The sequence below is a fragment of the Macaca fascicularis genome, chromosome 1 (genome assembly GCF_037993035.2).
Source record: "Macaca fascicularis isolate 582-1 chromosome 1, T2T-MFA8v1.1".
In the NCBI taxonomy this organism is placed as follows: domain Eukaryota; kingdom Metazoa; phylum Chordata; class Mammalia; order Primates; family Cercopithecidae; genus Macaca; species Macaca fascicularis.
In genome coordinates this window covers 14,733,916-14,748,522 of record NC_088375.1, presented here as the reverse complement: position 1 = coordinate 14,748,522, position 14,607 = coordinate 14,733,916, and the positions used below count along the sequence as shown (strand labels likewise).

Sequence of the window (14,607 nt, the reverse complement as noted above, 5' to 3'; positions counted from 1 at the left end):
AAAAAATATTCAGGAAAAGGAAGAACAAAAGAGTAAAAATAATAAAAATTTAAAAATCGAGTATAACACCTATTTACATAGCATTTACATTGTATTAGGTATTATAAGTAATGGAGATGATTTAAAGTACAGGCATACCTCTAAGATATTGCAGGTTTGGTTACAGACCACTGCATTAAAGTGAGTATCACAATAGAGTGGGTTACACAAATGTTTTGGTTTTCCAGTACACATAAAAGTTATGTTTATACTGTTGTCTAGTAAATGTGCAATAGCATTGTCTACTTCATGTATATACCTTAATTTTAAAATACTTTATTACTAAAAAACGCTAAAGATTCTCGGAGCCTTCAGCGAGTTGTCATCCTTTTGCTGGTAGAGGGTCTTGCCTCAATGTTGATGGCTGCGGACTGATCAGGGTAGGGGTGTGGTTGCTGAAGTTTGGGGTGGCTGTGGCAATTTCTTAACAATTAAGTTTGCTGTATTGATTGACTCTTCATTTCACAAAAGATTTCTCTGTAGCGTGCAATACTGTTTGATAGTATTTTACCTGTAGTAGAACTACTTCCAAAATTGGAGTCAATTCTCTTAAACCCTGCTGCTGCTTTATCACCTGAGCATATGCCATATTCTAAATGCTTGGTTATTTCAACAGTATTCACAGCATCTTCACCAGGAATAGGTTCCATCTCAAGAAATCATTTTCTTTGCTCATATCCATAAGAAGCAACTTCTCATCCACTCAAGATAATGAGATTGCAGCAATTGTCACATCAGGCTTTTTTTTTTTTTTTTTTTTTTTTGAGACAGGGTCTCACTCTGTCACTCAGGCGGGAGTGCAATGGTGTGATCTCGGCTCACTGCAACCTCTGCTTCCTGGGTTCAAGCGATTTTCCCACGACAGCCTCCCGAGTAGCTGGGACTGTAGAGGCATACCACACCTGGCTAATTTTTGTATTTTTTGGTAGAGATGGGGTTTTACCATGTTGGTCAGGCTGGTCTCAAACTCCTCACCTCAAGCGATCTGCCCACCTTGACCTCCCGATGCTAGGATTACAGGCGTGAGCCACCGCACCTGGCCAGGCTTCACTTCTAATTCTAGTTCTTTTGTTATTTCCACCACATCTGCAGTTCCTTCCCCCGACCTGAACTCACCTGCTGCATTATTAGCCCCTAACAAGTTGCCTGTCCTTTAAAACTTTGAAGCCAGGCATTGACTTCTCTCTAGCTCTGAAAGTCCTAGATGGCATCCTCTTCCAAAAGAAGGCTGTTTCATCTACACTGAAATCTGTGTAGTGTAGCCACCTTCATCAGTGATCTTGGCTAGATCTGGATGATTTGCTGCAGCTTCTGCATGAGCACTTGCTTCTTCACCTTGCACTTTTTTGAAGATAGCTTCTTTCCTCACACTTCATTAACCAATGTCTGCTAGCTTCACAGTTTTCTGCTGTAGCTTCCTTACCTCTCAGCCTGTATAAAAATGAAGACAATTAGGGCTTTGGTCTGGATAAGGCTTTGGCTTAAGGGAATATTGTGACTGGTTTGATCGTCTCTCCAGAAAACTCAAACTTTCTCCATATCAGCAATAAGATTTTCACTTTCTTATGTGTTCACTGGAGTAGCACTTTTAATTCCAAGAACTTTTCCTTTTGCATTCACAACTTGGCTAAGCATTTGGTGCAAGAGGCCTAGCTTTTGGCCTGTGTCAGCTTTTGACATGGCTTCCTCACTAAGCTCTTTCATTTCTAGCTTTTGATTTAAAGCCAGAGACATGCCACTCTTCCTTTCACTTGAGCACTTTAGAGGCCATCAATAGTGTTATTAATTGGCCTAATTTCAATATTGTTGTCTCGGAATAGGGAGACCTGAGGAGAAAGAGAGATGGCAGTCAGTGAGAGGAGCGGTCAGAACACACTTTTTTTTTTTTTTTTTTTTTTTTTGAAACGGAGTCTTGCTCTGTCACCAGGCTGCAGTGCAGTGGCACAATCTCAGCTCACTGCAACCTCTGCCTCCTGGGTTCAAGTGATTCTCCTGCCTCAGCCTCCTGAGTAGCTGGGACTACAGGCACGTGCCACCACGCCCAGTTAATTTTTGTATTTTTAGTAGAGAGCAGTTTCACCATGTTGGCCAGGCTGGTCGCAAACTCCTGGCCTCCAGGGATCCGCCCACCTTGGCCTCCCAAAGTGCTGGGATTACGGGCGTGAGCCACCACACCCGGCCAGAACACACATTTATCAATTAAGTTCACCATCTTATATGGGTGCAGTTTGTGGCACCCCAAAGCAATTATAAAAGTAACATCAAAGATCACTGATCACAGATCACCATAACAGATAAAGCAATGAAAACATTTGAAATATTGTGAGAATTAGCAAAACCTGACAGAGAGACACACGCTGCTGAGAAAATGGCACAGATAGATTTGCTTGACACAGGGTTGCCACAAGCCTTCAATTTGTAAAAAATGCATTATCTGTGAAGCACAATAAAATGAGGTATGCCTGTATAAGGGAGGATATGTATAGATTATATGCAAATACTACACCATTTTATATAAGAAACTTGAGCATCTGCAGATTTTAGTATCTGCAGAGTCTTGGAGCCAATCCATCATGGATACTGAGGGACGAATGTACTGCGTTCATGGATTAGAAGACTCATTATTGTTAACATACGGTTAAATTCTCTCCAATCTGATCTATAGGTTCAATACAACCCCAATCAAAATCTGAATAAGCTTTTTTGTAGATATTGACAAGCTGATTCTAAAATTTATATGGAAAAGTGAAGGAACTAAAATAGTCAATTCTGAAAAGAAGAACAAAGTTGGAGGATTCACATTACTTGATTTCGAGACTTATTTGAAAGGTATAGTAATCAACAGTATAGTATGGGCAAAACGAAAGATACAGTTTAATGGAACAGTAGAGACCCACACAAATAGTCAACTGTGTTTGGACAGAAGTACAAAGGCATTTCAACACAGAAAGGATCATCTTTTCAACAAATAGGGCTAGAAAAAGTGGGTATCCAAACACACCAAAAAATAAACTTTAACATCCTCACGCTTTGTACAAAAATTAACTCAAAATGGATCATAGATCTAAATGTAAAATGTAAAACTATAAAACTTGTAGAAGAAAATATGAAGAAGTACTGCATGATCTTGTGTTTGGAAATGAATTTTCAGATAAAGCATCAAAAGCACAACCCATACAAGTAAAAGCTAAATTGGACTTTATCAAAATTAAAAACTTTTGCTCTGCAAAAGATACTCTTAATGAAGATAAATTACAGACTGAGAGACAATATTTGCAAATCATGTGTTTTATGAGGAACTTGTATCCAGAATAAATCTTGTAATTCTCAAAATAAGAAAATCCAGTTTAAAAGATAAGATTTTGTACATCTCAGAAGGTATACTCTGAAAAATATATGAAAAGATGCTCCATGTTATTAAACATTAGAGTAATGCAAATTAATACCACAATGATATCACTACACACCTATTAGAGTGGCTTAAATTAAAAAGTTGACAACACCAAATGCTGCTGAGGATGCAGAGCAACAGTCATTCTCTGCTGCTGGAAATGCAAAAAATAAAGCCCCTTTGGAAAATAGTTTTTTACAGAGTTAAACATACACATACCTTATGACCCAGTAATCACACTCCTAGGTATTTCACCGAATAAACTGAAAACAAAACCTGTATATGAATATTTATTCAAAGCTGCTTTATTCATAATCACCAAAACCTTGAAACAACCAGATGCCTAAAACAGAGGAATGGATAAACTGTGATACATCTGTGCAATGGGATACCACTCAGCAATAAGGAAAAATGAACTTCTGATTCACACAACATAGATGAGCTTTAAATGCACTTTCCTATGCGAAGAAGCCAGATCCAAAAGGCTACATATTATATGCTGCCATTCATAAGATTCTGGAATAGGTGAAACTAAAGAATAGATAATAGATCAGTGGTTACCAATGGTTGGGATGAGGAAAGGCATTGACCATGAAGGGGTTACACAAGTAAACTTTGGGTGACAAAACTGTTCTGTATGGCACTGTGATGACAGATCCATGAGTTCACACTTGTCAAAACCCAGACTGTGCACTACAAAGAGTGACCCTGAATGCACATTAAAATAAAATCAACTAGGATATTTAGGGGATTACAATATGGAATGCAGGTTGTGATGAGCCTAGTTGTATTATAAAATACATGACATAACCCTTTTCAAAGAGGTGGGTAAGAAAGGGACTGACCTAAGTAACTGGAAAATGGTGTTTTGACCAGATACTGTAAGGCTATGGGCAAAAAGAACTGTAAATTTGCAATTCTGAAACTACGTTTATATTAGGATTGAACAAATAAGTAAATATAGATAATGAGAACCAGGTCTATGTCAGAAAAAGCAGTTAAAAGCAAGAGGTGAATGTGAGAATGAATCCTGTGGTGCTGGATTGGTGTCAGAGGTATCAGTACAAAGTCACGTGTATGTTCACCTGTCTAGACTGATAAAGGCAGAAACATCTATAGATACGTACCTACATGGGTTGGTAGACATACACAGATCCCCTAGCTCCATCCACTGACAGGGCTTGTAATTTGCATAGCATCCAAGTATTCCCCCAAATATTAATTACTGTGGTAATTTTAACAGGTGCCCCTGAATTCTTTGATACTCCTCCCCACCACAGTTTACATTCCTTACCCTTTAGTATAGACTGGGCTTAGTGACTCACTTTTTTTTTTTTTTTTTCCTGAGATGGGAGTCTCGCTCTGTCACCCCGGCTGGAGTGCAGTGGCGCGATCTTGGCTCACTGCAAGCTCCGCCTCCCGGGTTCACACCATTCTCCTGCCTCAGCCTCCTGAGTAGCTGGGACTACAGGTGCCCACCACCACATCCGGCTAATTTTTTGTAGTTTTAGTAGAGACGGGGTTTCACCGTGTTAGCCAGGATGGTCTTGATCTCCTGAACTCATGATCCGCCCGCCTCGGCCTTCCAAAGTGTTAGGATTACAGGCGTGAGCCACTGCGCCCAGCCTAGTCACTCACTTTTAACAGACTGAGGAAGGGGACAGGTAGCAGCTTCACAGAGAAGAATGTGGCAAGCGCAGCCTTCACCCGATGATGGGGGTGGTCCATCCTGCTGGTGCCATGCGCCATCTAGCATGATGCGATGGGAAGGCACCTGACCACTGGCATGTTCTTCCTTAAAACCCACAACCTCAGTCTAATGAGAAAACACCAGACAAACCCAAATTATGGGACATTCACAGAATACTTGGCCAGTACTCTTCAAAAGTGTCCAGGTCATGAAAGACAAGGAAAGACTGAAGATCTGTCAGAGATATGAGGAGACTAAGGGGACATGCAATGTGGTATCCTGGGTTGGCTCCTGGGGCAGAAAACAGAGTGGAAAATGGGATACCTGAATGAAGCCTATAGACTAGTGAAGAGAACCACTATCAATGGTTAATTTCTTAGTTTTGATGAAGGTTACCATGGTTATTAAGATCACATTAGAGGCATGTGGGTAAAGGGTGTATGAAAACTTTGTGTACTGTCTTCGCAACCCTTCTGCAAAAATTATTTCTAATGAAAACTACAGAAGAGAATATTTACAGGTAATGGACTCAAATTTAAATATTATTAAAAAGGACCCAGATATAATTGAAGTTCATTGCTGGGTAGTGATAAATAAAGTTACTCATAAATAATTAAGTAATAAATACTAGAGAAAAAAATCAAAAGAACAGAAATAGTCAATCAACACTTATAGGTTCCATTCTGTTTCGATAATGATATACAGGAGTAATTCAACTCCTTTAGGTCCATGTTCATAGTTGTCAGAACCACTATTTGATCTCCGTGTGCAAAGGTGATACGAAAAACTTCATACAAACTTTTTTTTTTTGAGATGGAGTCTCATTCTCTCACTCAGGCTGGAGTGCACTGGTGCCATCTCGGCTCACTGCAGCCTCTGTCTCCCAGGTTCAAGCAATTCTCCTGCCTCAGCCTCCCAGGTAGCTGGGATTACAGGTGCACGTCACCACACCCAGCTAATTTTTGTATTTTTAATAGAGACAGGGTTTCGCCATGTTGGCCAGGCTGGTCTCAAATTCCTGAGCTCAGGTGATCCACCCGCCTTGGCCTCCCAAGGTGTGGGGATTACAGGCGTGAGCCACCACACCTGGCCATAAACTTACTGTGAATGATTATGGCCTAGTTCATGGCTTTCAAAATAAATTAAAGCCTATTGCCTGAGCATTCTGAGCCTCACAGGGACGCTGGCTCTGCATCCTGCCAAGCGTGCTTCCCGAGGGGAGTACCGAGACGGAAAGCGGCACAGAGGCTGACGACCCCTCTTCATTCGGAACCTTTGCCTCAACCTCCTGGTCTCCTTATGACTGAAGGGTATGAGTGTTGACAGATGATCGCGGCTTTAACTCTGCACTATCATAGACCACATTTCTGAGAATAGGCATTTCTAGGAAATAAATTATCTCTTAAAAAATCCATTCTTTTATTTCCACAACTGCTTAAAATATTTTATTAATGGAAGAATACAATTTAACAAAAAGTGTTTATTAAAGGGGAAAATATATAGTATTATGTTTAAGGCACATGGCAAACTTTTGGCATTAAATTGCAAGAAAAAAGAAATACAAATTATCACAGTAAATTTCATAATCTGTTTCTTTAGTCCAAATAGTTTTTTAAAAAAAGGTTTGAACAGCACCAGCGCTTCACTGAGGAAGGCACATCATGGCTTGGCGTCTCCGTGCGAGAGCAGCTGCTGCCTGGTGTACTCCCAGATCAGCAGGGCGCCACTCACGTGGACGTTCAGGGAGCGGATAATGCCCTGTTGAGGAATTTCCACACAAACGTCCAACTGCTGGATCAGATTTGCTGGAATTCCCTCACGTTCATTTCTGAGGAAGAAAATGGAAGAAGGGTTAGTTTTCCTGTAACAAACAATTTTTCTCTTTGAAACTCTATTTTTTATTTACGTATTTATTTTTCTCTTCGATGTTCTGAATGTTACTAAAAGAGACATTAACAAATGAAGTTAAGTCTGTAGCACTGGGAAATAAGAGTGTGAGAAAAAGACTGATGGGTCAACTCCCTGTTCACCTGACGATGCCAGAGAGATGAAATAAAAGGAAAGTCCGGGGGGCTTCTTATAAATGTTACAAATCAAAGAAAAGTGCAGGTATGAGCAGGAGTCAGGGTAAACTGTAAAACAGAAAGGTAACATCCTCCTAGCCAGGCACGGTGGCTCACGCCTATAATCCCACCACGGAGGCCAAAGTGGGAGGTTCACTTGAGGTCAGGAGTTCAAGACCAGCCTGGCCAACATGGTGAAACCCCGGGTGGTGTAGCATGCCTGTAATCCCAGCTATTTTGGAGGCTGAGGCCCGAGAACTGCTTGAGCCCATGAGGCAGAGGTTGCAGTGAGCCGAGATTGTGCCACTACACTCCAGCCTGGGCTACAGAGTGAGACTGTCTCAAAAAAAACCCCGAAAACCTAACATCTTCCAGTAGTTTGGGGCTCAGAGAATATACTATGGACAAGAGAAGATTCTTACCCCAACAAGAGTAGAGATTTCTCAGGAAAGCAATATTGGGTTAGGTCTAAACTTTTGGCAGTTTGTTCCACTCCAATGATGGTATAACCTTCTGTTTTCTTCTGCTGCAGATAATCAATTAGGTGAGGTGGTTTTACCTGAATATTAGTTTAAAAAGAACAGAATATTCATTCAGTTATAGCCCCGCTTGGAGTAAATTAGAGTTAAAAAACATATTAACCTCAACTTAAGTCTTTTTAAAAGAAAAAGAACAGAATCATACATTATAAAAAAGAACTCTCCCAACATGATATCATGATATATATATATATATATATATATATATTTTTTTTTTTTATAGGTGGAGTCTTGCTCTGTCCCCCAGGCTGGAGTGTAGTGGCCCAGTCTTAGCTCACTGCAACCTCCGCCTCCTGGGTTCACACCATTCTCCTGCCTCAGCCTCTCGAGTAGCTGGGACTACAGGCGCCCGCCACCACGCCTGGCTAATTTTTTTTTTTTATTTTTTAGTAGAGACAGGGTTTCACTGCATTAGCCAGGATGGTCTCTGTCTCCTGAGCTTGTGATCCGCCCGCCTCGACCCCCAAAGTGCTGGGATTACAGGCGTGAGCCACCGCGCCTGGCCAACATGATATAAATTTCTAAGAATTATTCCTAAATCAAGAGTGGGCTGTAACAGGGTATGTTTTACTGAACAGAAATCTACATTATTGATGATTTCTAAAAATGTGACCTATAAAAAAATAAGTAGAAAAACAGAAGTGAACTGTATTTTACTTTAAATACTGTTCTTAAACGATTAAAGGCTGCACTGCTATAAATATGCAAAAGAACTAATACACAAAGAGCACTACCAAATATTTTTACAAATACAAACTTTTTAAAAAAACTTTTAGGTTCACGGGTACATGTGTGGGCCTGTAATAAGAACTTGAATAATAAATTCCTCTCCACCCACCTGCACTAGAGGAAGCCACTGTTCCGCGGAGACGCTGAGGTGCTGGAACTGTTTGTCGCTGATACACTGAAGGCTGCCAACAACGAGCGCCGAAGCCCCAAATACCTCACAGGTCCTGCACAGTCCTGCACAGAACACCTGGAATCATTCCGATTGTTCCCAACACAATGCTAAGCTCATCATGTCCCATACAGTCCTTTGAAGCTCCCGTGGCAGTGGATTCATTAAAAAATGTTTAAGACCAAAAGATTTTAGGCAAGCTCCTGGCAAACTACCACTTTACCTCCTAAATTGGTTGGTTTGTCGATGAGCGAGGCCACGACGATGAGTCTACTAATTGACTTTCCAAGTCTGGCAGCACGATCCTGAAACAGTAGCTCCAGGTCTAAGTCGGGAACACGATTGTTCCACGGGATAATCTTCTTCTGAACGTCGGTCCACTCTGCTTGGTTATCTGCTTCGACCAAATTAGTACCTGGGAAGGAAAAAGAAAACAATCCCACATATAAATAAATCTGAATCTCTATATATTTATTTATACATGTATATGTATTTTTAAGAATTTGAAATACTTTAGAATGAGATGTATTTAACTAAAAAACTTCAGTTGGACTCGGACACAATTCTCATTTTTAGTAGCAATTTTAAGTTTTCAAACTCAGCTCTACTAACCAATATACTGTGATACTTCATGAAAACATGAGATACACATTTTTTCACATTTTAGCATATCTGAAATTGAGACACATCTTAGAATCAGAGTATCATAGTTTGGTAACTTTTTTTTCCTTGGAGGTACATAAAATAATGATGTACCTTACAAACAATAGCATATTAGATTAGGATTTTCTGTGGAAAGACTGTATTTCTGAAAACAATACAATAAAATATCTACGATAATTTTATAAGTGCTTGGGGTAACTTTTCTAAAATGAAGGATGTTGTATAAAGTAGTTATCTCTTGACAGAAGTGATGAGGACACAGAACGTTACTAGCCTATCTGACTGCAGTGTTTTCACCTCTGTAGTACAGGACTGAGACTCTACCTCTCAGGCTCTTCCTCAACTCTGTCCTACTCCAAACTGCCTTCTGAGCAATCAAGGAGCACTTAGTTCACTTAGGATAGGAGAGACATGCAAATAACTGTAACACAGTACAACAGTGAAGGTAATGCTCACACAGAAAGGAGTTACTAATGTCTAGGGGAGGGAGAGGCAAAGGGTAAGACCTCGGAAGGCTCACGGGAAGGAAGGAAAAAGTTTGCAAAGCAGACAGTAGATACAGCGTGTGCACATACATGGGATGTGCGAGCAACATGGTTCGGGCAGCAGCAAGTACCTTGGTTTAGTGCACAGCCTGCAATGGAGTGGAGGGAGATGGCTCAGACCAAAGGGCTTTGCATATAATGATAAAGAATTTATTCTACTGGCCGGGCACAGTGGCTCACACCTGTAATTCCAGCACTTTGGGAGGCCAAGGTGGGAGGATCACCTGAGCTCAGGAGTTTGAGACCAGCCTGGCCAACATGGCAAAACCCTGTCTCTACTAAAAATACAAAAAAATTTGCCAGGCGTGGGGCTGGCACCTGTAGTCCCAGCTACTCAGGAGGCTGAGGCAGGAGAGTGGCGTGAACCCAGGAGCGGAGCTTGCGGTGAGCAGGTGTGCCACTGCACTCCAGCCTGGGCAACAGAGTGAGACTCCATCTCAAAACACAAAACAAAACAAAACAAAAATACAAACAGCCAGGCATGGTGGTGGACGCCTACAATCCCAGCACTTTGGGAGGCCAAGGCAGGAGGATCACCTGAGGTCAGGAGTTTGAGGCCAGCCTGGCCAACATGGCGAAACCCCGTCTCTACTAAAAATACAAACATTAGCTAGGCGTGGTGGTGGACGCTTGTAATCTCAGCTACACGGGAGGCTGAGGCACGAGAATCACTTGAACCCATGACGCAGAGGTTGCTGTGAGCTGAGATCGTGCCACTGCACTCCAGCCTGCAGCCTGAGAGACAGAGCGAGACTCCGTCTCAAAGAAAAAAAAAAAATTATTCCACAGATAAAAGCCATTAAAAAATGTTAAGGAGAGAAACAGTACTGCTATGTGTTTTACAAAAATCTCTTTTAATAGCTATGTGGAGGCTAGAAAACCAAGGGGGCTTTTGTACTAGTCCAGGTAAAGACAATGCCAGTCTAAATTAAGACAAAGCAAGAGGGGCTAAAGAAGAGGAGGAGGAGGCAGCTTTGGGAAGTGAAATCGCCAAGACTGGGTAACAGATGGATGTGGCAAGAGCAAAAACAGGACAAGAACGACTTCCACGATGACTGAGTGACACCGTTAATAGGGCATACAGAGCAGGCAGTTTTGGGCAGAAAGGCAAACTGAATTTGGATATGGTGATATTTCAAGAGCTTAAGGAATATCCCAGTGCTAAGGTCCAGTCTGTTCAGCACAGAGGCTGGGCAGCAGATAAGGACTTGAAGGTTATAGTTGCACAAGCGGTGGGTTCAAGCTGGAGACATTAATAAATGTGTTCTGGGAGAGCATGAAGAGTGAGAAGACGACCGGGCCAGTGAAAACCTTCAGTGGCAGGAGGAGAGGTTGGTCAGAGGGTACAAAGTTAGTCAAGAATAAGCTCTTGTGTTCTAGTGTACAGTAAGATGACTATAGGCGACAATAATGTATTGTATCCTTCCAAATAGCTAGAAGAGAGGATTTTCCATGTTCTCACCACAAACGTGAGAGGTGACGGGTATGCTAATTACCCTGATTTGACCATTACACAATGTATATATGTATCAAACCATCACTGTACCCCATAGATATGTACAATTATTATTTGTCAATTAAAAATGAAGTAAAACTTTTATAAAAAAGAAAACAAAATTAGGGGGGATGCTAACATTTAAGCCTCGGCATGGAGAGCCTACTACAACATGCCCCTCTTTATCAAAAACAGGCGGAACAGACAGACCTCGTTAGCCATTCTGCCCTTCCAGTAACGCTGTATTTCCCTGCTCCGCTTTACGCAGAACTCGCCAGTTGTCTATAATGACACCCCTCCACCCTCTCCTCCCCGGCTCTACCCAGCCACACTGGGAAGTGCCTCCTGTCACTGTCTTTTGCTCCAGAACCTTCACAGTTGCTCTTCCTTTTCCAGTAAAGCTCTCCCCAGGACGGACCTTGCCTTGCCTTGCCCGTACTTCCTTGGGGTCTCTGCTCAATGTCAACTCCTTAGAAAGGTCTTTCTCACCCTCTGTCCCTCTCTTTACCCCGCTTTGTTTTTTCACGGTACCTCTACTACCAGACACTATGTTAGGTGCGTGTCCCCTGTTGTCTCCTCTGTAAGAATGTGGGCTCTGTGAGGCAGGGACTGGGTCCCACATCTAGCATGTAGGAGACAATCAATCAATCTTTGTTGAATGAATAAATTTAAGACAGTACATCTTAAAACACATTAGTGAACCATCCAGAGGCCTGAAAAAATTTGCATTTTCCCAGAACTCTCCCCCAGAGATACTGAATTAATCTAAGGGTGGTTCCAGACCCATAATTGGCCTTTTAAAAAAAAAAAAGAAAGAAAAAATCTAAGGATGGGACATGGAATCTGAATTTTCAACAAGTCACATGTGAGTCCTAAAGACATGAAAAGTCTGAAGAAGCACCAGTGTCAGGGGAATGTGGGGGACTCAGAGCAAGAAGGGTCAGAGTGAGGAGAAAAGGCAGGATGGCGGGAGACCAGCAAACACGTGGCACAGAAAGGGCAGGTGCGATCCGAGGGCAGCGTCCATCTGTCCACTCGGACTGTGTAAAGGAAACTGAAAGAAAAGGGAGGAGGAGGAGGAGGACGTGAGGAGGACGAGGAGGGGGAGGAGGACGGGAAGGGGGAGGAGGGGGAGGAGGAGGAGGGTTCCAGAGGAAGCTGATGGAAAGGAGTCAGTGTACAGGGAAGGGTGAGACAGAGGAGAAGGGGTAACATGAAGCAGCACCCAACCAACCAAGAGGGAACTAGAATCAAGAGCTTTGCTTTATTCCTAAGAAGGACAAAAAAAGAGATTTCATCATTTGGTCCTTTGGGAAATGTTTATTTTTATAGAAATATACAGTAGAAAAGCAATGAGTGTTAATGAACGATATTACTTAAAAGGGAGGCCACTGGCCATCAGCTTTATATAAAGCAGATCAGGCTTTCTTTGGCTTTTTTTTTTTTTTTAAATAGCAAAGCTAACTTTCACTAAAAGTGTTAGTCAAAGTTATACCACACTTTTACACTGTCTTTTCCCTAAGTGGAAAGGCAGAGTTCACCAGGTCAATGAAAGTGATATTATTAACTACCTGTCCTTAGTAACTTAAAAAAATCTAACCAGATCAACAAGGGGAAAAAATAAAATGAAAATTATTTTTTACCTATGTCCTGCTGAGACCAGTCACCTGGTTTTAGTTTACTAAGTTGAGTTTGAGAAAGGTACCACTGAAATCCCGCATCTAAAGGAACATCAGTGAATCTGGTAAATTTATCAATGGTGATCCACTCATCTTCAATAAGGCCTGAAAGGCGTGGAAGGATGTAAAATATGGTCTGAAAAGAGAATTATAAAATCTAAATTTCTTCCCTTAAAAAAAGCAAAGAAATACATAACATATTTAAAATACAACTTAATTATTAATGATATATTCTCCAAACTATTACATCTGATCAAACTATATACTTCCATTTATATCTTATAGCAACTGTCTATATATATTTCTCATCTTCTCTGAGAAATTAGGGGATTAATTTAGGGAATCCCTGAGAGGAGAAAGAACTTGTACTCCGGTACTTCTAACTGTGTGTAATAAAACAGTATGCGCCTAATAAAAACAGTGTTTCAGAAGTAATCAGTTCTAATGATGGACAGTATTTGGATAACTGCAATTTACTGATAACTAAATACCTCCAAAGGCAATCAAGTTCAAGCTCTTTTCATGACAAGTCTTTTACTCCCGTACCCATTAGATAAATTCACAATCTGAATTCTGGTTTGACTAATATAATTAGTTCTGTGACATTAGGCAAGTGATTCAGCCTTTCTTGGCTTCAACTTCCTCATTTGTAAGATGAGGATAAAATCAGATTACAACAGCATATTAAAGTGTCCGTGAAAATGGCATAGTCTGACAGCACTGTAAACAGTCATTGCATAAGCAATCCCCCTTTGCTTCCCTTACCTACTAAAAGAAATGAACCAGAAAAATAACCAACAGTGAAAAAAGTACACAGGAAGCAGAGGTCCAAGTAACAGGCAACTTAAAAATGAAACAATACTCTTAGCAGCAATGCACATGTCTTCATGAAAGGCTTTAGAATGAATATGGTTTTCTTCATGCTAGCCGTATCTGTGCAAACTTAAACTGGCACAATGATCACGACGACATGTTGATTAAGGGGGCATTAAGTACAGCTCCAAATACATGAAGAGATACAGTTCTTGTGAACAATTCAGCCATTTTATTTACACATATGGTTTTAATTCATTTCATGACTGGAGAATACATCATAAAACATATGAGAGTGAGGTGGTCAAAGGCAAGGATGAGGGAGGGCAGGAGGGAGGCAAAGGACTTACTCCTATTGGAGGACTGAATAGAAAAAGGTTGACTTAACCCTAGAGAGTGACTAGAGGAGTCCTGCAGAAAGATGCGGACAAAGCATTCGGGGTGCTAAAGAACACAGAGCAGAGTATATTAAAATCTTTGAAAAATCCTAAATGATATTTGCAGTGAAGCAGCAGAAAATACACATTAGTGTTCTAGGATGCATATCTCACAATATATAGATCTATACTTTTTTAAAGATCAGTTTATCAATAATCTTAGTAGTCTACCAAAAAAATTGCTTATGCACAGTAGCTTAAGTTACCAATAACTTATACGTTCTTCAGAGGAAAAGCCCTAGGTCAATGATTTAAATTCAAGGGCGGCACATCATAATTACAGATGAAAAAGGGAGAAGGCAATGTCTAATGATTTACATATTGAATTAATTTACATGTTAATCATAATAAGCAT

General features: G+C 41.0%; 1 protein-coding gene across 12 annotated transcripts in view; it reads right to left on the bottom strand.

Annotated features, from left to right (window-relative positions):
• Positions 1 to 6,537: 6,537 nt before the first annotated feature.
• Positions 6,538 to 14,607, bottom strand: part of TARBP1 (tRNA guanosine 2 -O-methyltransferase TARBP1) — an 84,657-nt gene continuing 76,587 nt past the window's right edge. For 10 of the 12 annotated variants that reach the window (XR_012414215.1, XM_045391542.3, XM_045391550.3 and 7 more), the window contains 5 exons: positions 12,967 to 13,138; positions 8,844 to 9,035; positions 8,561 to 8,685; positions 7,606 to 7,742; positions 6,538 to 6,948 (listed from right to left, as the gene is read on the bottom strand). Coding sequence is in view for 9 of the 12 variants with exons in the window: in XM_045391542.3 (XP_045247477.2) it covers positions 6,780 to 6,948; positions 7,606 to 7,742; positions 8,561 to 8,685; positions 8,844 to 9,035; positions 12,967 to 13,138 (795 nt within the window). In the remaining 3 variants the exon portion in view is untranslated. Of the gene's footprint in view, positions 6,949 to 7,605; positions 7,743 to 8,560; positions 8,686 to 8,843; positions 9,036 to 12,966; positions 13,139 to 14,201; positions 14,260 to 14,607 lie in introns of those variants that run through there. The other 2 variants (XR_012414209.1, XR_006697770.3) reach the window with 2 other exon arrangements.